Here is a 26,844-nt window from a genome sequence, read left to right as displayed (position 1 = left end):
ATCTGTTAGCCCCCTTCTACCTATTTGCCCTTTCCTTCCACCATGCTCTCTGGTAACCACCATTCTGAGGTCAGTCTGAGGGTTTGGTTTGGTTTGTCTCATTATAGTCCACAAATGAGTGAAATCATCTGGTGTTTGTCTTTCTCCTTCTGACTTATTTCTGCTCAGCCAAATCCTCAAGGTCTATCCGTGGTATCAAAGATGCCAAGGTTTCATATTCCATTTGTGTAGATTTACCGCTCTTTTTATTTATTAATCTGTTGTCAGTCACTTGGGCTGTTTCCATTTTTTGGCTTTTGTGATAGTGCTGCAATGAACACAGGGTCCATAAATCTTTTTGAATTAAAATATCATATTTTCCAGTAAATGCCCAGAAGTGGATCATATGATAGTTGTATTTTTAATATTTTGAGGAACCACCATACTGTTTTCCATTGTGATTGTACGAATTTACATTCCCATCAACAGCGGGAGGATGTCTTTCCCTTTATATCCTCACCAACCCTTATTATTTCTTGACTTTTATAATAGCCATGGTAACCAGTGTGAAATAAAATCTCATTATGGTTTTGATGGGCATTTCTCTAATAATAAGTGATATAGAACATCTTTTCATGTGTCCACTAGTCACCTTTCTATCTTTTTTGGTGAAATGCCTATTTAGAGGCTCTGCCCATTTTTTAAATTGGGTTATATGGTTTTTATTTATTTATTTATTTAAAAAGATTTATTTATTTATTTATACAAGCACTGGGTACAGTCAGAAGCGTGGGAGGGTGAGAGAATTCACCAGAGCCAGAGCAGGGAGCAGAGCAGGCAGAAGGACCGAAGTACACTGCTGAGGGGAGCAGCGGGCGGCAGGAGAGGTCTGCGCGCCATGTGGGACCCTCCTTTGGTGGCCGGGGAGCAGCCGGGGATTGAACCGGCGCTGCAGAGGCTGCGGGCAGCTTCGCAACCCAGTGCTCAACCGCTGCGCCACCGGGGAGGCCCGGGTTATATGGTTTTTGGTTGTTGTTGAGTTGTTTGTACATTTTGGTTACCAACCCCTCATCTGATATATGGTTTACAAATTTATAAACATTCTTTTGGCAGGCTGCCTTTTTGTTTTAACAATGGTTTTGTTCATTGTGCAGAAATTTTAGTTTGATTTGTCCCATTTGTTTATATTCTCTCTTATTTATCTTGCTGTTGGAGATGAATCCACAAAAATATCACTGAGGCCAATATTAAAGAGCTTATCACCTATGTATTTTGTGCTTTTAGTTCTTAGATTGAAGCCTTTAATCCATTTGAATTAATTTTTGTGTATAGTGTAAGACAGTGATCTAGTTTCATCTTTTATATGTGACTGTCCAGTTTTCCAGCACCATTTATTGTATACGCTTAGATCCCTTATCATAATTAGTTGTCCATTAATATGTGGGTTTATTTGGGGGCTCTCAGTTTTATTCCTTTGTTCTGTGTGCCTGTTTCTTGTTGTAGGAATAGAATATAGTTAGTATAAGAGTCCATAGAGCTTACAAACAGATATAGCTGGCTATTTATTAGATGGCCTCTTCATATTAATCTTACTGGCTCTGTGAAGAAGGATTTAATAGCCGTGTTTCTTACCAGGAATTTGATAGCTTTAGTATATATCTGTAGGGAATATTTACTTTTTTTTTTAAGATTTATTTATTTATGCATACAAGAACTGGGGTATAGGCCAGAGGTGTGGGGGGAGGTGAGAGGATTCACCAGAGACAGAGTGGGGAGCAGAACAGGCAGACTGACTGAAATACACTGCTGAGGGGAGCAGTGGGTGAGTCAGGAGAGGTCTGCTGCTCTATGTGGGTAGCTCCCTGGCTGGGGATCGAACTCATGCTGCAGTGGCTGTGGATAGTTTCATAGTTTGTGTCTTAACCCCTTGCACCACCAGGGAGGCCCTACTTATCTTTATTTCACAGTCTTGTCACTCTAAAGCTTTCATTAGTGTGTCAGCACACTATTTAATAGTAAATATTTATACTTCAAAAATAATACTAGGTATTGTTATTGTGAAGTAGTATCAACTTTAGAGTTTAAATTTTTTCTTTCTGGTATTGATCTTGGGATCTAAAGCAGAAATCATACAAACATGGTAGAAGAGATTTTAAAAAAATCTTCATTGAGCTATAATTCACATGCCATAAAATGTATTTTTAGAGAGAGTATTTGGATGATTTTTAGTAGAGAATTTACAAAATCGGGCAATTATTACAACCACCTAAGTTTAAAACATTTTTATCACCTTAAGAAGAAGCCCTATACCACTAGCAGTCGCCCTCCCCCTGTACTTGGCAACCACTAATCTCTGTTTCTGTCTTTCTTATTGAAGTAACTTTACCTTATAACATATTACATTAGTTACAGGTATGCATCATTAAATATCAGTATTGTAGGGCCTCCCTGTAGCACACGGGGTTGGGACACAGCCTATGAGGCTGTCCACAGCCTCTGCAGCACTAGTTTGATTCCCCAGCTGGCCAGGGAGCAACCCACATGGCACAGCAGACCTCTCCTGACTCGCCCACTACTCCCCTCAGCAGTGTATTTCAGTCAGTCTGCCTGTTCTGTTCCCTACTCTGTCTCTGGTGAATCCTCTTATCCCCCCATGCCTCTGGCCTGTACCCCAGCTCTTGTATGCATAAGTAAATAAATCTTAAAAAATATATATATATATATAAGTATTGTATATACGATTCATAAATTTACCAGTAGAAGCCCAATTCTATCCTTCACTGTGAGTTTGACCCAGTTTTCCCACACCCTTCCTCCTTTCCTTCTGGTAACCAATAATTGGTCTTATAGTTTAAAGTTTATTTTTGTTTTATTTAGTTCATTCTTTAGTTTGTTTTCTCTGTATGCCACACATGAGTGAAGATTGTACAGGGTTTGTCTTTTTTGTCTGACTTACTTCATAGAGTACCTTGATTTTGATCAGTTAGTAATGTTTTGCATAACAAGAGAGATAGGGATTAGAGTTGTATGGGAAACCACAGTAAAGCACAGCTTTGGAAGAAAGCATTATTGTAAATTAGGTTAATATTTGCTTTATTTATATATTTATTTAAAAGATAAACTCATGTTATTTGCAGCAACATAGATGGAGCTGGAAGGGATTATATGAGCTGAAATTAGTCAGAAGGAAAAGATAAATACCACATGGTCTCATTTATATGAGGAATATAGAGAAATATTTGTTCTTTCTAACAAGGGATAAAAAGAAAGGAGAAACAATTAGGTTGATTGCTTATGAAAAAGTAAAACTCCAGGTTGTGTTTTATACAATGTTTATTTATAAACTAAAAAATTAGACCTAGATTCATGTACATTTTATCAAGGTACGTGGGCACACCCACTGAGTGGTTATCAGAGAGCCAACATCAGCTTGGATGGTTATATTAAATTGTGTTCTGTGTGAGTCAGGTCTGTAGCTGCATTACTTAATTTCCTTATTAAAGAGCTGAATGTGAGTTGAAAATATGCTCATTAAGTTTGCAAGGACAACTCATTAAATTTGGTGGTCTTAAAAAGTTATGATCAACATTCAATATGACCCTGATAAACTAGAGAGATTACATTTTTTAAAGGGTAAAGTTCAGAAGAAATTTTATAAAATAATACACCTGGTGTTTGGCTGGATACACCCAGTTACCATAGAGGAAAACTCAGTTTCCTTCAGTTACCATAGAGGGAACATAGACTAAAGTGTAACACCTCCCTCTTTCATTACTGAGAGTGGATAGTCTGCCTTTGAATAATTTTTTCCTCAAAGTTTTAGGTGCCTTTACTTAGTCTAATTTCTATTTCCTTCCTCCCACAGAATCTGGTTTCTCCTACTTACCATATAAGAGTCAATTCAGGAATTACCTACTCTAAAAAGCATCTCCTGACTTTCCATTTTTGCATCTCCCACCAATTCCTCCATGCTATCATAGGATCCTGGATAGGTTTCTTTTCTAGGAATTACTCTACTATATTTTAACTGTGTACTTTTCAGTATCTTTCAATAGGCTATGACCCTAGAGTCTTTTACTTTTATAGCGTGCTTGGCACATTGTGACAGCTCATGACATGTTTGTTGGATGAATGAATGAAGCAGTATTTTTAGGTGCGATTTTTGTTCACAATAGATCCTCTGGAACTGCCACTGACTGAAACATGGTAGAGGAGCTCAGCTCTGCTCTAAGGCACCCAATACTAATGTTATTTAGAATTTTTGCAAAGTTCCTTGAGAGGACTTGCCAATCCCTAAATCTTAAATTTAAATCTTTGATTCATGCATCTATAGGACATTCCAGTTTGCCCTGTCCTTGATGAGAAGTAGAGAATCTCTGTTCCTTATGTTGGTTTTATCAGGCCCTTGAAGTAATGTCGACATCTTAAGAGTAGAAAGAGGCTTCTTGTAATGTTAGAACAAGAGCACCAAGAGAATTATGAATAGTGGCTGATTAGCTAATCAAAATTTCAAGGAACAATAAGTTATTATTTGTATATGTATATATAACAATCTGAAGCCTATAGCTCAAATAGAAGAGGTTAGACTCTGATCCTCACTTTGAAGACTCTGATCCACACTTTGAAGACATACATGTTTTTATTCTTGATGGTTTTTTCTGTTTTTCTCCCTGGTTCTCTCATACTTTTTTTTTTTTTTTTTTATTTTGCCCTTTGTAAGTCTTTTTTCTATTACACCCGTCTCCCTTCTGAGTCTCTCCTTGGCTTCCCACGTCTGTTTCTGCCCTTGTTCTGGTTTCCTGCATTTATTCCTTCGATAACACAGAACTGAAAAACACTGACTATAGAATGGAGGCATATGGCCAAGGAGGGCATAGGGGGCAAAAAGGAGAGGGATGAACACAGGGAATGTGGTGATGGTTCACAGGTGTTACGGTGGCCGGAGAACTATGAGGATTACAACAATGCAAGAAAAAAATTTAATTAATAAAAAAAGACACAAATGACCAATAAGCACATGAAAAGATGTTCAGTGTCATCTATGTAAAAACTGCAATGAAAATACCATGTTCCTACTGTTGTTGTTACATGTACGAACCAGCAGAAACTCACCACAGCTCATTGATGAGAATGCAGAGAAAATGAAGTTAGTCACGTTCAGAAGTGGGTGGCGCTGTCAGTTTCTTTTCTTTGTTTTACAGAGATGAGCGAAATCAGTCCATCATTGTAAGTGGAGAGTCTGGAGCAGGAAAAACAGTCTCAGCTAAGTATGCCATGCGATACTTTGCAACTGTGAGTGGTTCTGCCAGTGAAGCTAATGTTGAGGAAAAGGTCTTGGCGTCCAACCCCATCATGGAGGTAAGACAGCCACATCCTTGGCCTTCATACTATATTCTCTTGTTAAGAAACATGCTAAAAATTGATTGATACAGCATGTGTTAGAAAGTCTGGGGTCTTCCAGCCTCTAAAAGTAGGAGAATATTTCCACATGTGTTAGTAGGAGAATTAGAAAAATTAAAGATTTGCTAAGATAGAATATTTGAGTAAAATTTAGCTGTAATCTACCTAACCTATAACCCTGTATTTTTAGCTTGGCATTAATTGTGGCCTCTAAATTGCTGACAGTGACACTTCATTTTCTAAAGTTTCTTTTCTCCTAGTTTATTGACTAATAACTGTTTCTCCTTGTGCTTATTCCAAAGGAAATAGACCTATTTGTGTGAGAATTTTAGTACTTTAGGTTGTATAACTAGAGAATTATTTGCCTATTATACGATTTTAAGAAATTTACATTCCTAATGGAATTATAATTCCATTAAATGGAGAAAAAGACGTTTTATTAAATGGACAGAAATTCATTTGGACATGCAGAAACAAACCTTTCTTATTAAAAATTCAAATCAGCAACTTTTATTCCTGTTTTTTTCCTTTGTCAAGCCTTATTTGTCACCCAAACAGATGGAGTTTAGATCGGGCCTGTGGTGCACCTGTGGTACAAATGGTTTTTGCAATAATCAGTCCAGAGGTAATTGTGCCTGGTTTGCAGTGCTGTGTGTGACACTTCAATACAGAATGCAGTGATCCTTTGCCTACAGGGCTGCTCACGAGAGCAGCAGGACTTCTTTTCATGGGATCAAGGGGACAAGATGTACTGGGGAAGTTAAAGGCCTCCTGGACTGGGTACACTTTGGAAAGAGAACTGGAGAAGTTTTCTGAAGTAGCATGGACAGAAAAAGACAGATGTTTGGGCCAAAAAAGAATAGCTATGACTTTCAGCAAATATTAAGATTTTGAAAGAATTTGAGTTACAGATACATCAGTGGACGCCACTGGTGTTAGTATTGGGGAAATACCATCTGTCGGGCCAGTTCTGGGTTTTGGGTCAAAAATCATCAGACTTTGTATCCTATCATTGTTTTCACTGTTTTTAGTCATGACAGCAAATTCTTGGTATTTGGAATAGTTTGGGCCATTCTAGTCCCTAATATTAGAATATTCATTAGTCTTATGGTAGCATCAGGTAATCCTGTCTCTCCTAGGTCCAGGCCACATAAATTTCTAAGTCTGGAATGAACCTTCTAGAATATATAAAGTTGATTGAACTATTTTTATCATGTTGCTGTTAAAAACAAAAAAAGCTACATTAGTTTTTTTTATAGTACAGATTTTAGTGATGTTAAAAAGTGGAATGGCCACAGTACTATTTTTTAATATGTCACTGTAAGGCATTTACCCTGTTTACTAGGATGAACAAAAGATTAGGAGGTGGGTTATGCTTAGCTACTTCCTTCTGTATTATTGTTTAGTTTCTCTGTAGGAATTAAGAAATTAAGAAAAAATTGGTGAAAAGAAAGCTACTTTTCAACAACTAAAAGTGAGGATATCCCAATTTGAAAGATTAAAATGAAATATGGGGCTAAAAAATGGTGACAAGGGTTTATAATACAGGAAAAAAATATAGAGGTAAAATATTGAATATGTGGCATAGAAAACTCATAGCTATAAGTTGGCCTCAAGATCATGTTTCTTTATCAGAGCTCTTCACTGTGATGTCAAACTTGTCTGGGACTCCGGTGATCTGATGAATCTCTTTATTGGATCAGGAGCATTCTGCAGGGTTAACATCACAGCCCAGTGGCTAATGGAATATGTATGTTATTCTTTAGAAAGCAAGCTCCTATCCTTAGCATGGGCTCCTTTTGCAAAATAAAAATGTATAGAGAAATGATTCTTTTTTGCTTTTTTTATCACATTTTCTTTTTCTCCCCTTTCTCCTAGAAACCTTCATCCTATGATGGGGGACAGGGAAGATTCTTCAGGCCCAATGAGTCTTAATAGTTCTTTTTCATCTTCAGTAACTATAGTTGAAGATTTTCATCTCCATTTAGTAAGAAAGAGTAACTCACTCAATATTTCACTAAAATCAGTAAAATCAAGACCACAGGACTTTCCTTTCCTTTAGCAATTATTTGCTGATTGACATGAAAATAGTATTAAGGGAGGTTGTTGTAATTACAGGACTAATGAGAGCAATTGGGGGGTGGATAAAAGCTGCTCTTTACAAATAATCTTTTTCCCATATCCAGTTCAAAAACTTAGAATTACGTAATTTTTTTTTTAAGTATGCAAGAGATCTGTATTAGTCCATTTATATTTGGGGACACTGATGTTCCTCAGAGTATTTAAAAGATAGCAAGTTGGTGTAGGACCTGGTTTGATAGCTGGATTTTCAGACTTCTGTTTCATTTGTTCCTTCTGTTAGTTTTTTTGCTATATCTTTAAAAACTGTTCACTCAAAGACAAGGGGTCTGTTTCAAGCCTAACCTATTTACTGCCTCTCACAGAGTGTAGCATTGTTTTGGCAGGTTGGCCACCCAGACTCCCACTGAGTAGATGGGGGAGAGATGCCATATGGAAGGTGGGAGAAAGAGTAGGGGAGGAGAAGCTGTGCTCACCTGCCCTAACTTGCTTGGTTACTAGCAGGGGAGAGCTTAGGACAGTGGCAGGAAAGCACTCAATAACTGTTGCTCCTGCTGCACATGACCTTTCATTTGCTCTTTGACAGAAGAGGTTCTGTTGAGAGAAAATTCTGCATTAATTATAAACATCCTTTTCTAAAAAAATAAAAATAACGAGATATATGGGAACTTTGTTTTGTTGTAAAATCAAAGAAGAGAATATCTCAGTAAATGCCTGTATTGTTAAATCATCTTCAGCTACTTTAGATAACTGTTATTTTGCTGGGAAGATAGATGCTACGCGTTCTCTAAAATGTTCATCTGTAATACAGCAGTGTCCTCACTGTGAAACAAAAAATACCTACCCTGTATTTCAGTGAGTGAAAATGTATTTTCTTAGATCAAAGATTTGAAGGTGTTGACTTTTGTGTCTCTCTTACTACTGCTTTCATCATTTATATTTGCATTGCTTTTTAACTCCAGAGCATTTTCATATCTTTCTCTTCGTTATGGTTTCAATACTAATCCCAGTAGTCACATGCTTTGCACCAGTGAAAGATACTGGTCTTATATGCAATTATCTTAACATTCAATATATGCATCATGTGAACACTTGCTTTTCTAACTATACCATGTTTTCTGCTTTACCTTGAAAGAAACATTTATATAAGCATGTTACCTAAATCAGAAAGTAGTACATATACCATTTTAATTTTTAAGATTATTTTAAAAAAGAAGAAAGTTATATCCTCTGCTTTCTGTATCATAATTTTTGCAAGTTAGATACAAATATCAAAATCCAAAGCTAAATTTTGCTGTCTCTGGAAATGACTTTGAATTGAGTGTGTAATTAATAATGATCTGCTAGGGTCTCCCCGGTGGCTCAGTGGTTGAGCGCTGGGTTGCGCTGGGTTGCGAAGCTGCCCGCAGCCTCTGCAGTGCTGGTTCGATCCCCGGCTGCTCCCCGGCCACCGGAGGAGGGTCCCACATGGCGCGCAGACCTCTCCTGCCGCCCGCTGCTCCCCTCAGCGGTGTACTTTGGTCCTTCTGCCTGCTCTGCTCCCCGCTCTGGCTCTGGTGAATTCTCTCACCCTCCCGCGCTTCTGACTGTACCCAGTGCTTGTATAAATAAACAAACAAACAAATAAATAACTCTTAAAAAAAAAAAAGAAAATAAATTTAAAAAAAAAATAATGATCTGCTAATAAGCAGTCCAACTGGGTCTTTGTCCTTATAGGATAAGATGGCATAAACATAAGCTAAAGAGACCCAGAGACCCTGAACACCAGAGCAACATTTCCAGGAAAATATTAGTTTGTCTTAACCAACTTATTTACATAAAAACAGACTTGATTTTTTCAAGAAATCGAAACACTGATATTTAAGAGACCTTCCTTTTTCCATCCATTCTTGTGCTGGCAGGAATGAGGGTGTTTGAATGCCACAAATGAAAACTTCCCCACTGTTGAACTCAGACTTTTTCGTTTCTGAAAATAATTTATGTGAAAATTACAAGGCAGATACAAACTACTAGTAGATATTTGTGTGGCCTTGCAAAGGACGAAGCCCACACTCGTGCCTGCAGTGGCAAAATGGTTTTGTTCTTAAAAGAATCAGTTTTAAAGAGTTGTGTTCTACTCTGTGCTTTCCCTGAACAAATTCTGTGTCATGTCATGAATTGCACTTATAACAGCTTACTTTTTTTTCTTGCTTTTTAGTCAATTGGAAATGCTAAAACAACCAGGAATGACAATAGCAGCCGTTTTGGGAAATATATTGAGATTGGCTTTGATAAAAGATATCGAATCATTGGTGCCAACATGAGAACTTACCTCTTAGAGAAATCCAGAGTGGTGTTCCAGGTAAGCTGACCATGTGTACACACACCTACTTGTGTTAGATGCTAAATAATTTCAGAACCTATATTTACAGGTTTTATTTCCAGATACTTTTCAGCTTGTTTAGTGCACTATTATTACAAACTGTACTTGGACTGAAATATGTGGAGAAGTGTCTCTTAGAGGCAAGGAAATGCCTGTTAGACAAAAAGACTAGGCATGAAGGTTAAGTGGTTTTTGACTTTCCTACAGATGCTTGTAGAAAAAAATTAAGGAGAGGTCTTAATTGGTTTCATCTTGTCTTTCATATTTCCCAGCTGATAGGCAAACATTGATAAATGCCTTCAATGAGCTATAATTTGAGCTTAGTGTAAGAAAATAATTTTCCTTGTCCTCTTTCCTTCTCTTCTGTTCTTAGATGCAAAATTGTTTAGGCAGACTAATGAGGGTTGAAAAGTCTACACTATGGGTGAATTGTATGATTTATGAATTATATTTCAATAAAGCTGTTACTTTAAAAAAATAAATAAAAATAAAAAGTCTACACTAAAAAGCCCAGTTGTGAACTACTATCAAAGAACATACTCAATTCTATGCATCCTTGCAGGCTTTGCATTTCCACATATGCTCTTTGTTCCTTTTCATCTGTAAATGGAAAATACTTTATATGTAGAAAAACACTTTCAGAAAATACTAAGAAATGATGTCAGAATTGTGTATGGTTCATTTGCTATTAATTTCAAAATACATAAACTAAAATGATAAAGTACATCTGCAGTATTCTTACAACATCCACAATAGATGGTCCAGTTTGAAGTATACCAAAGTTGGAATATTCTTGTTCAGGCAAAGTATGGGAAGACCATGAATGTAAGAGGTAATAGAAGAAAATAATATTGAGAATTGCACTAAAATAGTTTTAGTTTTCACAACTAAAGGCATAGCTCTCTTATGGCAATGTCACATATAAAGCTGTCCACCAGTTCAAAAAGCATTACTCTTCAGATATTTTATATGAATGTGACCAACCAATACATAGTCACATGCACAGAGCTCATGAGTAATAATTATAATTATAAATATGTACTGGGAAATTTGGTAAGAAATAATTCATTTTTACCAACTGCGGTAATTAAATATTAAATTTTTATTTTATGATTGAATTTCCTGAGCTTTAGATTAAAATGCTATAATTGAAAACTCTTCTTATTTCAAAGGCAGAAGAGGAGAGAAACTATCATATCTTCTATCAGCTTTGTGCTTCAGCAAAGTTGCCTGAATTTAAAATGCTGCGATTAGGTATGAATGTGGTGTTAGACTTATTGTGCTGAAATTGGTTTTTGTTAATATCTGAGTTTATGAACTTACTTGTCATAAAGGAGATTATCTCCTACTGAAATATTTATGGATGAAATGATAAGGGATTTGCTTAAATTAACCACACAGGATGAGGAAGAAGTGAGTAGTTAAAGAAATGAAACAAAATTGGCTTGACTTAATGTTTGTTTAAATCAGTTTTGAGGGGCCTCCCTGGTGGCGCAGGGGGTTAAGCACCGCACTATGAAGCAATCCGCAGGCTCTCGATCCCTGGCCGGCCAGGGAGCAACCCACCTAGCGAGGCAGACCTCTCCTGTCTTGTCCGCTGCTCCCCTCAGCAATGTGTTTGGTCAGTCTGCCTGTTCTGTGCCCTGCTCTGTCTCTGATGAATCCTCTCACCCCCTGCATCTCTGGCCTGTACCCCAGCTCTTATATGCATAAATAAATAAATCTTTAAAAGAAAAAAAAGATGAGTTTTGAGTACATAGGGGCTCATGATATTAGCCTTTCTACTTTGTATATGTTTGGAATTTACCTTGATTAAAATAAAACAAATTTAGGGAATTTCTGTGATGGAAGCCTGTAGGGTTTCTGATGAGGGTAGTAAACTCTTGACAAAATGATCCTAGATTGAAGAAATTACATAAATTAGAATAAAACCTATTCATAAAGGATTGTTCACTTCACCAATTAAAACAAGTAACCTACAAATATCTCACTTCATTTTTTAATTTTGTATTAAGACATAATTGAAAACACAGGCAGGCTTCACACTGTACACTTAACTGTACTATCAGTGCTTCTAAATCAAAGAAGCTATACAGATAAAAGTTAAGACTTTTTCATAAACTGTGAATCTTTTCTTTTCCTTAATTGCAGGAAATGCAAATAGCTTTCATTACACGAAGCAAGGTGGCAGTCCTGTGATTGAAGGAGTTGATGATTCAAAGGAAATGGCACATACCAGGCAGGCCTGCACTTTGCTAGGTAATGTTATTTATTCTTGGGCCCTTCTGAGCAATAGATTTTGAATCAAGCAAACTTTGTTTGAAATATTGGCCTAGCTTTGTATTCAGTAGTATTGCTGGGAGACTTAGCACTTTTTACAGGATATATTTGGACAGTAAATGGGCACGAGGTTTCTTTCGGGATGTTTGAACTGTTATAAATTTTACTTTGGTAACAGTTGTATACGTTTGTAAGTTTACTAAAAATCATTGAATTACATACTTAAAGGAGGTGAATTTTACGTTATGCATATTATTCCCCAGTAAAGCTCTTTGAAAACGCATTTGAAGTGTCAGGGGAGGTAGAACTAATTCTTTGCTTAATTTCAGTCGATATGAATCCTAGAGCTAAGTGAAATGGGTTCCTGTCCAAGCTCAGGTTTTTTGCTGTTTTGTTTGTGAGGTTTTTGTCCGTTTGTTTGTTTGTTTTTGTGGCTAGGATATGTGACTGAGTTAACTTGGTGACAAAACAGTGTATTAAAACAAAACAGTGTACAAAACAGTATATTAAACAGTATATGTAGTTTATTATATTTTTGAAGCAACTCAGATGTCAGTCTTATCTCTGGGATTTAAAAATAAATAATGGATCTACATATAAATCAATTGACCTTTAGAACCATGGTGTATAACTTTTAATGATGAATTATCTATTTAAACCTCAGAATATGAATAATTCTAAAGTAATTTGTATATAAAAATAATTTACTATTTAATTCTTAAAATAATTTGTACATAATAAAAATAAAAATAATAAAATAAAAAGTTTGTTACTTTGAGGAATACCCATGGTGAGTTAATTTAATTTTAAATCATTGCTAATGAGCATATGGACCAGGAGCACTGTGCAACTTTAAAAACTCAGTATCTAAGATCCCATTTCAGACCTACTGAATCAAAATCTGCATATAAGAATACCTTGGTGATTCATATGCTTATTAAAGTTTGAAAAACACCAGTTTACTTCTAAGGAGATATCTGCTTATAAATAGAAAATTTCAAATTTGAAAAAAAAATAATGCAGGAATTGGCAGAAGCTTTATTATAAAAGCAAGTCTCAGTTATTCTGTACATTAGTACATATTTGGAAATAATTTTGCTCTTTTGCTTGCATATAACTATATCCAATATTCTAAAAAATCTTATTTATGGGAAAATAAAGCCTGATCTGATAAAATTCCAAATGCCTTTTCCTCCTTGACTTATCCTTCAGATCCTGCTCTAATGCTGCATTCAAACACTTGCTCATCAACTGGCTACAATACCAATTGGAACACTTCTAGTGTTAGATTCTCTTTGACTTACACTTAGTTTGTAGTTAGAAGGAATAATTAAATAATCAGACTTAATATAGCCTTGTCGGGCTGCAACTTGCATTTGGAGTAGAGGTAAATCAAAGTAGTAATAATAAAATACTTAAATCCAGTGTGTGACAATGATAATGATAATTCGCTTAGCACTTAACATAGTGTGTTAAGTATACTATGTGGATTATCTTGTGTAATCTTCACAGATATCCCATCAGATAATCACTGTTATTCCCATATCTCAAATAAGAAAATTGCAACATAGAAGGGTGAAGTTACCTGCCATGTGAGATGACAGGTGAGCTACAGAGCTTGGCCTCAAGCCCAAGTCTGTCTTAGTCACAACCATGATGCTAAACTGCATTATCTGTTAATGTCAACAAAGATGAAAGGGTTATTAGCTGTGACATGTTGCAATGTGCACAATATCTGGCAATAGTCAAGAGTTAAAAACAGACTTAAAATTGCCTGCCATATTTGAGTTTCTCATCTGAAATTAATCACTGTTCACCTACTCTATTGTTTCAGGAATTAGCGAATTGTATCAGATGGGAATTTTCCGAATACTTGCTGGCATCCTTCACTTAGGCAATGTTGGATTTACATCTCGAGATTCAGACAGCTGCACAATACCTGTAAGTTCAGAACAAGTTTAGTGTGAATTGTCTTTCAGTTTGTTGATTCTTTATGGAAGTGATTTATTTGAAGTTTTTCTGTTAATGTTATCAGAGGGATGTGTGTGTGTGTGTTGTGTGTGATACAGAGGAACTTGATACATGTCTGATCTGTATAAACAGAGGTGGGAAATATTAGATGTGAAAGTTGGATTGGTCAATCTAGAAAGAAGTGCATTTGGTACGTGTCATTTGGTGCCAAGTCTTAATAACTTCATTTATGTCTTTAGCTGTGAAAATGTAATATGGTTTAAAAATTATCAATGAAACTTAGCAGTGGTTACCCCTGTGAAGAGGAGCTATATGACTGAGGGGAGAAGGGGAGGTAGCTTAAAAAATGACATTCTTTTTAATCTTATTGAATTTGGTATATGCATATCTATTTTCTATTAAAATATCTAAATACTGGGCTTCCCCGGTGGCACAGTGGTTGAGCGCTGGGTTGCGAAGCTGCCCGCAGCCTCTGCCGCGTCGGTTCGATCCCCGGCTGCTCCCCGGCCACCGGAGGAGGGTCCCACATGGCGCGCAGACCTCTCCTGCCGCCCGCTGCTCCCCTCAGCAGTGTACTTCGGTCCTTCTGCCTGCTCTGCTCCCTGCTCTGGCTCTGGTGAATTCTCTCACCCTCCCGCGCTTCTGACTGTACCCAGTGCATGTATAAACAAACAAACAAACAAATAAATAAATAAAACATACCTCTATTAAAAAAAAAATCTAAATACTATATATGTACTATAGATACTATAATACATTTTATATATGTATATATAATACTATAAATATATGTATGAATTAATTAATTAATGTGTGCCTTTGCTATAAATGGCCCCACAAGATCAGAGACTTATGGAAGTCAGAGCTATGAGATATACATGCCCCTACTTAAATCCATCACTGCCTTCAGAAATAGGCCAACACCTTCCTTGGCATGACATAGAAGGCCCTTCATAATTGCCTTTGTTTACTCAGTTTCTTTCTCACCAGTTTTTATACTCCGTACTTAAGCTATTTACATGGAAGCTGTCCCTCTCTTCTGCCTTTACTCAGATGCTCTTTGTGGGGATATATTGATTTTTCATCTTCTCTACCAGCTATTATTCACTTCTGTCACACAGATGCATTGGCATCTCTTCTGAGATATATCTGCCCCCATCTTGTTTTCCTTTATCACAGTACAAATCATATTTTTCTGTAAAGGTATTTCTTTCTTGGATTTCCCTACTAGGATTTGCAGTTTTTGAGGATGGGGCCATGCTATTTATTTTAGTATTCTTAAGACCTTAAGAATTCATTCATTCTTAGTTGCATTTTGCTTATTCTTAGTTGCATTTTGCTCTGGGTCTATAGACTTGTATAATAACATATTTCCTACAGAGAATATATGCTCTTTCTTTTCTAGATATAGTACTTTTGTGTTATATTAGCTGCATTAGATATAATGTAAAATAGGTGACTGATTTGGAGAGAATCTATCAATGACTTAGTCAAAGAGTCAAGAATTAGTTCAGCAGAGAGTTTAGTTTATAGAAAGCTTTTGATACTCATGATTTTCTTTATGGATATTTGTTCTATAATTTTTCTAAGCCATGGATCTTTTTAAATATAAATAAAAAGAAAGAAAGAAAGAAATATATATATATATATATTTTTCCCCCCTTAGCCTCTCCTCCTAACAGTGTATTTTTAGAAGGACAGAATGAAGAGTCTAATTTAAATCCTGTTTTTTTTTTTTCCTAAGAATGTTACTGATGAATTCTCCAATTAGTTAGAAGAAGTATTTCCTCTAAGTTGATATTATTCCTGAAAAGCAACTTTATTGAAATGTAATTCATACCCATTTAAAATGTAAAATCCAGTGATTTTAAGAATATAATCAGATAAGAGAAGCTATCACCAAAATTTTAAAATATATTAGTGACTTCAAAAAGAAACCTGTACCCATTTCCTGTTGTTCCCCTATGTCCCAGTCACTACAGGTCTAAGCTACCATGAATCTATTTTTTGATTCTATGTATTTCATGTTAACTGAATTATATAATATATGGTCTTTTGTGACTGACGTCTTTTAAATTCTATCATGAGCATGTGTCAGTACTCCATTCTTTTTCATGGCTGAATAATGTTCCACTATATCACATTCTATTTATTGATCAGCTGATGGACATTTGTAATGCTTTATTTTTTTTGCGATTATAAATAATGCTATGAACATTAATGTATAGACTGATTTTCTTTTAAATTTCTGTGTCTCTATCTTTGCCTGTGTTACATTTACCAATATCAGAATTTCTTAATCAGGAAAATTTTCATCAATGTCTAAATGTCTTTCCTGAAATTTTTGTGTTTTCTTCTTTGGGAGGTCTAGAAGTGATTAACTTGAAGAAAGGTACTGACAATTTATAGTACTTGCCCAGAAAGTGATTCTAGTTCCTAAACTTTTTGGAATTCTTTGATTTTTTTTCTTCCCTTTTTTTTTTAAAGATTTATTTATTTATTTATACAAGCACTGGGTACAGTCAGAGGCGCGGGAGGGTGAGAGAATTCACCAGGGCCAGAGCGGGGAGCAGAGCAGGCAGAAGGACCGAAGTACACTGCTGAGGGGAGCAGCGGGCCGCAGGAGAGATCTGTGTGCCATGTGGGACCCTCGCCCTGTGGCCGGGGATCAAACCGGCGCGGCAGAGGCTGCGGGCAGCTTCGCAACCCAGCGCTCAACCACTGCGCCACCAGGGAGGCCTTTTTCTTCTTTTTTTAAACCAGCATTTGTCAGTTTTGTTGATTTGACCATAACTATAAGTTCTACAGTTTCACTGTCTGTGAGAATAAATGAACTTTAAAGATTACTGGTAAAACAGCACCTCTTCCTGACAATTCCATAGATCTCCAAGGTGGAAGGGAAGGGGCCTATAAAAGAGATGACCACTTAACCCATGCATAGGCTCCTGTCTCTAATTTGCTGCTGCTGCCATCTAATTCTTTTTCTATCCTGCTTCCTTTAGGATTGTAATAGGAAACACTCTTGAGAGTTATTTTTCACCTTTTAGATACCTAATTTGATATTAGAAAATCTTTGTGTAGACTAATTTGTGTGACTTAAATTTGGGTAAATTAGACTTCAGTTTGAAACACATATTTCAAATATGTATCTGCAATACAGTGTGTTTTAAGATGGTCCCAGGTTCAATCACAACTTTAATATTTATTCATACTGGTTTGGATTAATTGCTTAGCTTTTCTGAATCTCACTTTGTACTTTGAACCTCACTTTGCACATCTGTAAAATGAAGGAGGTTTTCTTTTCCAGGAGTTTTGAACTAGGTGTTCTGATTGACCCTCATGTTGAATAATTATATTTAAAAATATCTTAAACAAAATACATAAGAACTACTCAGAGACCAAACACTAAGTGAAAATAGGAACTAAGAGATGAAGTAGAGCCTTAATGCTAGGACTTACCTCATGGACATTTACTGAATCCAGTGACTTTCAGCTTTGGTTTTCATAGCTAAATTGGGTACAGATGATAAAAGAGAAAGCCTGAGTCTCACATAATAGAGGAAAAAATAGGGAAACCCCTCCTTAAGTGGGGAACTAGTAATAAGCTTAACCTACCACCCATTGTTAGAGTATAAAGAAAAGTTAATGGTCCATGCTTTGGTACTAAGTAGAGAAGGAAGAAATAGTTCCCTAAAAGTTAATATCAGTGAATTGACTCATAGAGTCCCAGCCTGATTTCGTAGTTCCTGGAATGTCCCAGAAAGCTATGTGAAGAAAACTTAGCTTAAGTTGGTCCTGGTTTGGTAGTGTTCTGTATGCCGGACAGAAGCAAATACAACTCTAGTTTAGAGGCTCCATCTTCAATCCAGGTTGCAATAGAGTCCATGGGAAAAATTAAAGAAATATTGATTCACAATAAAAAATCATAAATCCCCCTATGAGTCAAGATAGAAGGAGCAAGAAGCAGAATCAAATCTACCAATAATGCTCAAAGAAATTAATAGCAAATGTGACACGACTGAAGAGAGAGCTGATGAGCCAAAAGATAGAAGTGAAGAAATCATCCAAAATACAGAATAGGATCCAGAGATGGGACACTTAAGACAATAATTAAAAGAGATGAAAACTAGAGTGATAAAATCTCATTTTAATCTAATGGAAATTTCTGAAGGGGAGAAAAAAAAAGAATTTGGCATAAAGAGATAATTACTAGTTTCAAATTATGTGAAAATGACACTAAATCACAGGTTTGGAAAGTCAAAAAAATAAATCCCACTTAGAATAAACTTAAAAATGCACCAATCGCACATCATAATAACACCAAACACAGAAAAATCTTTTTTCTTAGGCAGAGATAATACATACTAGCCTCGAATGACAGATGGTAAACTTACTTCCCACTGCAATAATGGGACCCAGGAAACGGTAAGCCACTATCTTTAGTGTTCTAGCATAAATGTTAACTTAGAATTATATATCCAATGAAATAATAAAAGAAATAATAAAAGAAGTGTTTTAGACAAGAACTAGAGTAAGAGTTTGTCACCATTAGACCCCAACAAAAGGAATACAAAAGTTTAAGCAGAAGGAAAGTGGTCCTAGTGAAAGATTTAAAATGCATAATAAAGAAATGACTCAATAAACTGGTAAAGTACAGGAAAATATAGATAAAATTTGATTAATCAGAGCAATAATAATGATTAGTGTGTTAGACTGGAAAATATAGAGCTCCCACAAAATATTTATTAGGGAAAGGGAAGGATAGTTATCTTTATAATGGAGAAACCTGGCAGACATTCCCTTAACAACTGATATGACCAATGATGATACTGTTCATCACCAGTCAACTTCTACTGTATTGCATTTGAGGAGGGTGTAATAATACCTTACTGGTATTCCTGCAGAAAGACATGACCCACATCTAGTCAGGATACAACATCGTATAAACTCAAACAGAGTGACATGCTCTCAAAAATGTCAATTGTATGGGGAATATAAAAATAAAATTTAGGGCCTCCCCGGTGGCGCAGCGGTTGAGTGCTGGGTTGCGAGGCTGCGCGCGGCCTCTGCGCCGCCGGTTCGATCCCCGGCTGCTCCCCGGCCATCGGAGGAGGGTCCCACATGGCGCGCAGACCTCTCCTGCCGCCCGCTGCTCCCCTCAGCAGTGTACTTCGGTCCTTCTGCCTGCTCTGCTCCCTGCTCTGGCTCTGGTGAATTCTCTCACCCTCCCGCGCTTCTGACTGTACCCAGTGCATGTACAAACAAAACAAACAAACAAACCAGCAAACAAATAAATAAAGCATGCCTCTATTAAAAAAAAAAATAAATAAATAAAATTTATTTAAAAATAAATAAATAAATAAAAAATATCGAAGTCACAAAAGACAAAATGGAGTGAAGAACTGTTCACGTTAAAGGAGACTAGTGCAATGTTAAAACTAGATTCAGTGCATGACCCTAGATTAGATCATGGACCATAAAAAATCTTTTTTTATAGAGAACATTAATAGGTCAATTAGTGAACATTAAATTAGCTCTGCAGTTTCTATAATAGTGTTGAATCAATGCTAACCTTCTGATTTTTTTGTTGTACTGTAGTTATGTAAGATAATATCTTTGACTTTTAGGAAATGCCGTAATACCTAGGGCTAAAAAGATACTGTTTGCAATTTACTCTCAAAAGGTCCTGAAAACATAATGTGCAGATATATGTAAGGAAGAGAATGATACAAACAAATATGGTAAATTAACATTGGGAGAGTCTGGTGAAGGAAATTCTTTTTACTATCCTTGTAACTTTTCTGTTAGTATAAAATTAATTTAAAATAAAACTTAAAAATAAAAGTGAATCTCCAGGTTCTTGTCCTTCCAGAAAAGGAAGAAACGAAGTACTAGATAACAAAGCACATAGGTTGGGCTGGGATGTTTAATTGGTGTTATTTTATTGCATTAAGTTGATGTAATTAAAAATGCTTCTATCACAAACTAGAAATAGAAAATAAACTTTTCAAATCAGTAGAAAAGAAAATGGACTAAAAAGAAAATAATCCAAATATAGCAAGAAACGGAGAGAAAATTTTAGAAACTGGGCAAATGAAAGCACAAAATAAGAAATAAATAATTACAAATGGACTAGCCTTGGGGGAAAGATGGCCACTGCTGCTCAGCAGCCACTGCCAGGGAGTTTACTCAAAGTCCTATAGCTTCAACAAGTTCAAGCCGCCTTACCATGAAGCCTTTGAATCGCTGCACCCAGGACTAGACTTACTCAGTGTTGCTTTTTGTGATCATCTTACTCTCCTGGGGATTTATCATCTCCACATCAGTAGTATTGGTAAAATGACAGCTAAGGAAGGAATACCCAGACAAAATCTTTCAAATGAGTGAAAATTTGTAATTCCTCTGAATTTAATCCTATGCAAATACAGTTCTTTACCTCATGATTACCTGACATCTATCTAAAGATAAAATCCATACAAATGAAATAAAAGTGAATCTCCAGTTTTCAAATTAAAAAAAAAATCATAATAGGCTTTGAGGCCAAAAGCAGTTCTAGAGATAGAGTCCTTATGTAATGATAGAAATTATATTCATCAGAAGATTGTAATTGTTCTAAGCTTGGATGAGCTTAATGACGTAACCTCAAAATATATAAAGTGAAAATCAACAGAAACCACAGAAAGAAATAAACAAATCTATCATAATGGGAGATTATTGATTTTTCTCATTACTGATAGGCCAAGAAGTCCCTAAATAGTAACGTTATAAAAAATTTGAACCAATTAAGAAACTTGATCTAATAGAACAATATTGTAACACCATTCAAATAGACTATATTTAGAGAATAATGGCTCACTTCTAAATGATATCAAATCATTCGTGTGTGTGTGTGTGTGTATGTGCATGTGTTCATGAAACAAAATGGCGTATTTAAGGGAGTTGAACCATGCTTTTTGTAATAACACCGATGTGTATCTAAAGTGATTACTTGGGAAATGAAAGAAAGAAAGGACTGCTTCAGTGGGAGGTATGAAGAGATGGAGTGTTTCAGGAGCCTAGGTTTTAATGATAACTTTGACATTAATTGGCCATATGATTTTTGACAAGCTCTTCTCTTGGCTCTTACTTCCTTATTTGTTAAAGTGGTAACAATATTCACCATACCTACTCTTCAAGAATATTATTAGATTGAGTTGAAAACTGTTAGTGAAGATGTTGAAAAATACAGTATACTAACAAGAATTCATTGAACTGCTCATACAAGGTCCATGGATGACATTGTAGGGATACAGGGAATATATAAATCCTTAAAAGAGATCCTAATCTAAGTTGTCACACAAATAACTATCAAGGCTACTGTTGAAAATCCTTCAGTGAAAGCCCTCTTGATCTTAGGATAAAGACCACCATGGTGTAGCTCTGCCAGTCTCTCTGCTTTATCTCATATATTTTCTCCTTCATTCAGCTTCAGTCCCTTATTTTGCTGGTTTTCCGCCCATAACAGAACTTTTATACTAGCTGTTTCCTCATCTTGGAAAACCCTTTCCTTCCCCTTTCATTTAGTTAACACCTTTTCATGCTTCAGATCTCAACTCTCTTTCTCTTGCCTTTGGTGGTCTCCTGCCTTTGTAAATAGGTCATACTCCTCTAATGGGGAAACTTACCACAGTACCCTTCTCTCCTTTGTAGTAATTTTACATTTGAGAGAGCAAATTTTGCATTGGATTAACATCCATTCCCCCTAGTGACTGTAAGTTCGAGGGGGATAGGGAACATGTCTGTTTCTGCTTACTGGCATATAATAAAAGCACTCAGTAAATATTTGTTGACCAACTGACTGGTTTTCTGATTGATTGAATGAATGTGACTACAGAGAACTACAAACCAGTATTACTAAGAGACAAAGTAAGAGGTAATGCTTGAAGTGAGCCCTGGAAAAGATTGCAAACTGTTACTTAGATGCTGATTTGATGGTTGACTGTGATTATTGTTGCTAATCCACTTCAAGTGATCTTGGTGTTTTTTTTTATAGCAAAGAAATACTGGGTTTTGCTCCCTCTTAGTATTTTTTACTGAAGTCTTAATTTGATTGATTTGACTGATCTTGTTAATAGGAAATAACCTAATCTCTTTTGGCAGCCCAAGCATGAACCTCTCATCATCTTCTGTGACCTCATGGGTGTGGACTACGAGGAGATGTGTCATTGGCTCTGCCATCGGAAGCTAGCTACTGCCACAGAGACATACATCAAGCCTATCTCCAAACTACAGGCCACAAATGCCCGAGATGCTTTGGCCAAACACATCTATGCCAAGCTTTTTAATTGGATTGTAGATCATGTCAATCAGGCTCTCCATTCTGCTGTCAAGCAGCACTCTTTTATTGGTGTACTGGATATTTATGGGTAGGTGTATTTGACTTAGTGATCTGCAAGAGAACGTCTAATAATTCTGACTGGGTGTTTGAATATGTCTTTTACTGGTGAAGAGAAAGGAAACTTAGAAGATGATTTCTAAAAGTAATTTCTTTTGTTAGTTTGCCTTCTCTGGCTCCCTGCATCCTTTAACTGTTAAGATCCTTTCTGTCACTTGTGCACATTGATACCTGATTTGTTATTGTTCAGTTTAATTTTTCAAAAGAACATATGACATTGCTATTTCTGGTTCCCTTCTGTATGTATATAGACACTGTGAGCCTGTAAATTGACAGGAGCAATGACTTTATTATAGTTCTAATTTTTCCTCATATGTGGGTGAATTAGCCCTTGAAAACTCATGTTGAATACCTCCATGTGCTGGAGCTTTAAAAAAATCTCTCTGCCACATGGCTGATGCCTGTCTACTGGGTTCATATTCCATGTTACTGACATATAAACCCTTTTACCTTCACTGAGATGGAGAGAAAGGTTACAGTGTGGGGGAATTTCACATTTATTTCTAATGTTCAGATTTTGAGTATTTTTTAAAAATTCTTTGTTCCCTTCTCCCCCTTCCATATTATTTTTGGTTTTACAGATTTGAAACTTTTGAGATAAATAGTTTTGAACAGTTTTGCATAAATTATGCAAATGAAAAACTACAGCAGCAATTCAATATGGTAAGAATTTTCTTCCATGAATAATATTCTGCGATCATTTTTTTCTTGAACTGCTAGTCTGTGTTTAGAGTCTGGTTACTGAAATGAAGTTATAAATTGCAATTATTATCTGGGGTTACAAGGGATAAACTGCAGAAAAACTTATGATTAATAAATGATACATTAGAAAAATGTTTATGTTCCAGATAGGAATCAAGATCATCCATAGATTGCTATCTAAGAGTAATGAAAATTTGGAACATATAAAGAGAGGGATGGAAACAGGATATACAGTAGGTAGAAACAGGAGTGTGAAACTTTGATACCCAAATCCTTCAGTTTTGTTCCTATGGCTAATTGTATGTGGAGTTATGTCTATCTTAACTCTTACTTGTAGTGTTAGCAAGATGTCAGAACAGAAAAATCAGAGCACCTCATTTCTTTATGTTTTTACATATTCTGTTTTGCATATTCTTTTTTCAACAGTCTGAGACAAAGGCAGTGGGAATGTTTTGAGAGTGGTTCTTGTGAAGCAGTAATAGCAAATGTCTCAGAACATTATTGTGGCGTTGGGGGATTTGGAGGTTCATGAAAATGAGGAGCAAAGGATTACAGTAGTGAAGGGCATAGACCTCCAAGGTTACCTGTGTGGGTTGAAATTCCACTATACATTGATTATCCAGGGAACCTTGAGCAAGTTCAGTGACCTTCCTGAGCCTTAGTCTCCTCATTGTTTAATGGGGATAATGGCAGTACCCACTGCAGATAATTGTATGGGTTAAATGAGTTGGGTAATATATAAAGTGCTCACCGCATGCCAGGCACAGTTCACAGTGCAAGTTTAGGGGTGGTTATTAGTACTGATGAAAGAGGACATTAAAAATGAGTCACTCATAGGAACTGGAAGTAAATGATAAGGAGCAGAAGGACAGAAAAAAACTCCTTAATATCTTCATCTTACAAAGATAGAGGTCCAGTGGTAACAGTTTATAGTTGATAAACAAAAATGGAAGTTTAAAGATACTATTTTCAGTTACAATTAAAACCCAAAAGGAGATCTAAAACAATAATGATATTGGGAAGATGGAATCAATAGCTCATGTTTCCAATGAATAAGTAAAAAATAGCTGATGATTATATTCCTTAGAGGTAAATATCTGAAGAAATAGCTGAGGGAGTTAAAAGTGGTTGTCTCCAAAGAGAAGCGGGGTTGGAGAGGAATGGACCAAGGGGCCATTGCTTGTTATTGTAAAGCAATTAGACTGTTTAATTTAAAAATGAAATATTACATATACTTTGAGAAGAATTTGAACCATCTTTATTTAGCTAATTAAGCTATGCAGCACAGTGAAACTGTAAATATAATCCTAAAATCTTAGGCTTATGTTTCCATAAGAACATGATTGCTATATTTTTCATCTTTGGGAACAATAACAACCAGTGAGAGGCTAATCAGAGCATCATCTTCTCTCAAGATTTTTCAGAGTCTCTTAATACTGTACTCATTGCCACAGCTTTCTGCTCTTTCCCAGTATCTTTTGGCACAAAGTGACTGGAAATATAAGGAAACAGTGCCAATCTAGGGTTGGCTAGTATGTCTTTTCTCAAGGGTCTCATGTCTCTGCACATGTATTTCTGACTCTTTTTCTTTCCTCCTTTCTGTCTCTTTCCATTCATTTTTCTCTGTCTCTGATACATGTGTTTACACACACACGCACACACCATACCCCATCCTAGCTTCTTCTCTGCACAAATGTTCTGTTCCCTCTTAACAAATGCTGATGAGGGAGTAGGAAGAAGAGGGGTCAAAGCAGGGGAGGGGAGAGCACAAGGGACTGTGGTGATGGATCATGGGTGCTGTGGTAGTGGGAGAACTATGAGGATGACACCTGAGGGGAGAAATGAAATAGTGTATGAAAATAGAAAGTCATGTAAGAAAAAATATAAATTTGATAAAAGCATACTACATAAAATTAAAAAAAAAAGTTCTATTCCCACTAATTATCAGATGGCAACAAATGTGCTATCTAACAGTGAGCAGCCATATTCTTTCCTTCTGCTCAATATATGTGTTCATTACCTAAAGGTTTCTGCTTCCTTACTTCAGACTTCCTACGAACCTAACGCTGATTGAACTGTGCTTATCTTGCTTAATTTTATCTTGCTTAATTCCCATTAATCTTCATTCCTTCAGCTTCAGTTTCCACTGTCAATTTTCTTGATTATTTCCTTATTTCCCAATTCTTATATCTGATATAGAGAATCTGATTATCCCAATTCATTTTTTTTTCCATCAGAGTTCTCTGGCAATGGAATACCCTAAAGTTCCCACACTTGGTTTAGTCAGCTCTGACTAGGAACATGGGTCTTGCAGTAAAGACCTTGATACATAGGCCTTCTTCTTTAACAGGGGTGATACATAGGTTATAAATAGGGCCACCAGGCATGAGGAATATGGTGGCAATAGCATGGTCAGTATTTGGAGGCATTCTGTATTGACCAAGGGTCTTTAGCCATATTAAACCTTATTCCCACAATGACTTTTTGACAATTGAGCTTCTCAGATTTTTGAGACCCATGGAATTTTCTAAACTCGACGTAGAGATGTGTGTGAGAAGCAAACTGTTTAGTCTGGAGCAGTGTTTGTTGTCAGCGTGTAGACTCCATATAAATTAATGAATTGAATTTAAAAAAGACTGGGCTCAGTGTTCCAGAAAATATTGGTACCATCAGTCAGGGCATTCTGCTGACACATGGTACTCTATTTGCCTTCTCATTAATCAAAAAAAGAACAGAAGAAATTGGCTTTCTAATTTGCATGACATAAATATTCATTCAGATGACCTTTTTTTTTTAACTAAAGCTTATTGCAGCAGTATATGCTGTAAACACTGTGATTTAAAAGTGGAAGTATAATAAGTATAGAATAAAGTAGGAAAGTTCCAGGTACATGAGGAGAGTATGTATCAGAAATGTTGGTGACACCTAAGTTTCATGGGGTTTTGGGTCCTAGAAAATGTTTGTTATCTAGTCATAGCCACAGATGGCTCATCTTCTCAGAAAAGTAGCAAGATGTGAGAGAATCAAGGTAGACAAAATAGACAAACAAAGGAAAGCACAAAGCCCTGGGAATGCACAAGTGGAAGTTATTAGCATCTGTAGGGACTAGAAGTTAAGGGCCAGCAGGCTTGCCTGGGGTGCCTGGAGCAGGAGCCTTGCCTTCCTTCCTGTACCAACTTAACTCCCATTCATCTCAGAATTCTAGTCACACAGCCCTTCCTCAGAGAACCCTTCCCTCAAAGTCCTTTATCCAAATTTCATGAGGACTCTTATTCCCAGAGTTACTCTGTAACATTACCAGTTTGTAATTGTATTCCTTGTGATTATCTGATTTCTGTCTGCTTCTCCCACTGTCTCCAAATTCGTGGCATGCAGTGACTGACACAATATAGATAGTCAATACATGTTTTTGTTTAAATGAATGAATGGAGATTAGAAGCAGTGATGAGAATGGTGATGGAAGCATTTAGCAGAAATAGCAATGGATTGGTAGTAGATGCAACTACTTGCAGAATTAGATGTAGAATCTGGAAAACTGAGCTGTAGATACCCTGAGCGTGAAGAATAATCAAGGCAGACACAAAAGATCAACTTATCTAATTCTGAGACATAGGAACTTCAGTGTCACAGTAACTGA

At 36.3% G+C, this 26,844-nt stretch overlaps 1 protein-coding gene and 1 pseudogene across 5 annotated transcripts in view; both read left to right on the top strand.

The window, feature by feature from the left end:
* The window catches only part of MYO5A (myosin VA), a 168,658-nt gene that overhangs the window by 58,956 nt on the left and 82,858 nt on the right, over window positions 1–26,844 (top strand). For all 5 annotated transcript variants that reach the window (XM_037502502.2, XM_054701588.1, XM_054701587.1 and 2 more), the window contains exons 5-11: window positions 5,181–5,337; window positions 9,656–9,799; window positions 10,993–11,074; window positions 11,972–12,079; window positions 13,935–14,041; window positions 22,211–22,476; window positions 23,087–23,168. In XM_037502502.2, coding sequence (XP_037358399.1) covers window positions 5,181–5,337; window positions 9,656–9,799; window positions 10,993–11,074; window positions 11,972–12,079; window positions 13,935–14,041; window positions 22,211–22,476; window positions 23,087–23,168 — 946 coding nt within the window. The remainder of the gene's footprint in view (window positions 1–5,180; window positions 5,338–9,655; window positions 9,800–10,992; window positions 11,075–11,971; window positions 12,080–13,934; window positions 14,042–22,210; window positions 22,477–23,086; window positions 23,169–26,844) is intronic.
* On the top strand, window positions 20,172–20,468 carry LOC119238636 (small integral membrane protein 27-like; annotated as a pseudogene).

The sequence above is a fragment of the Talpa occidentalis genome, unplaced genomic scaffold, assembly GCF_014898055.3.
Source record: "Talpa occidentalis isolate TD23 unplaced genomic scaffold, MPIMG_talOcc4v2.1 talOcc4.11, whole genome shotgun sequence".
Lineage (NCBI taxonomy): Eukaryota > Metazoa > Chordata > Mammalia > Eulipotyphla > Talpidae > Talpa > Talpa occidentalis.
The sequence above is the reverse complement of the archived record's forward strand: the minus strand, read 5'-3'. Positions and strand labels throughout refer to the sequence as shown.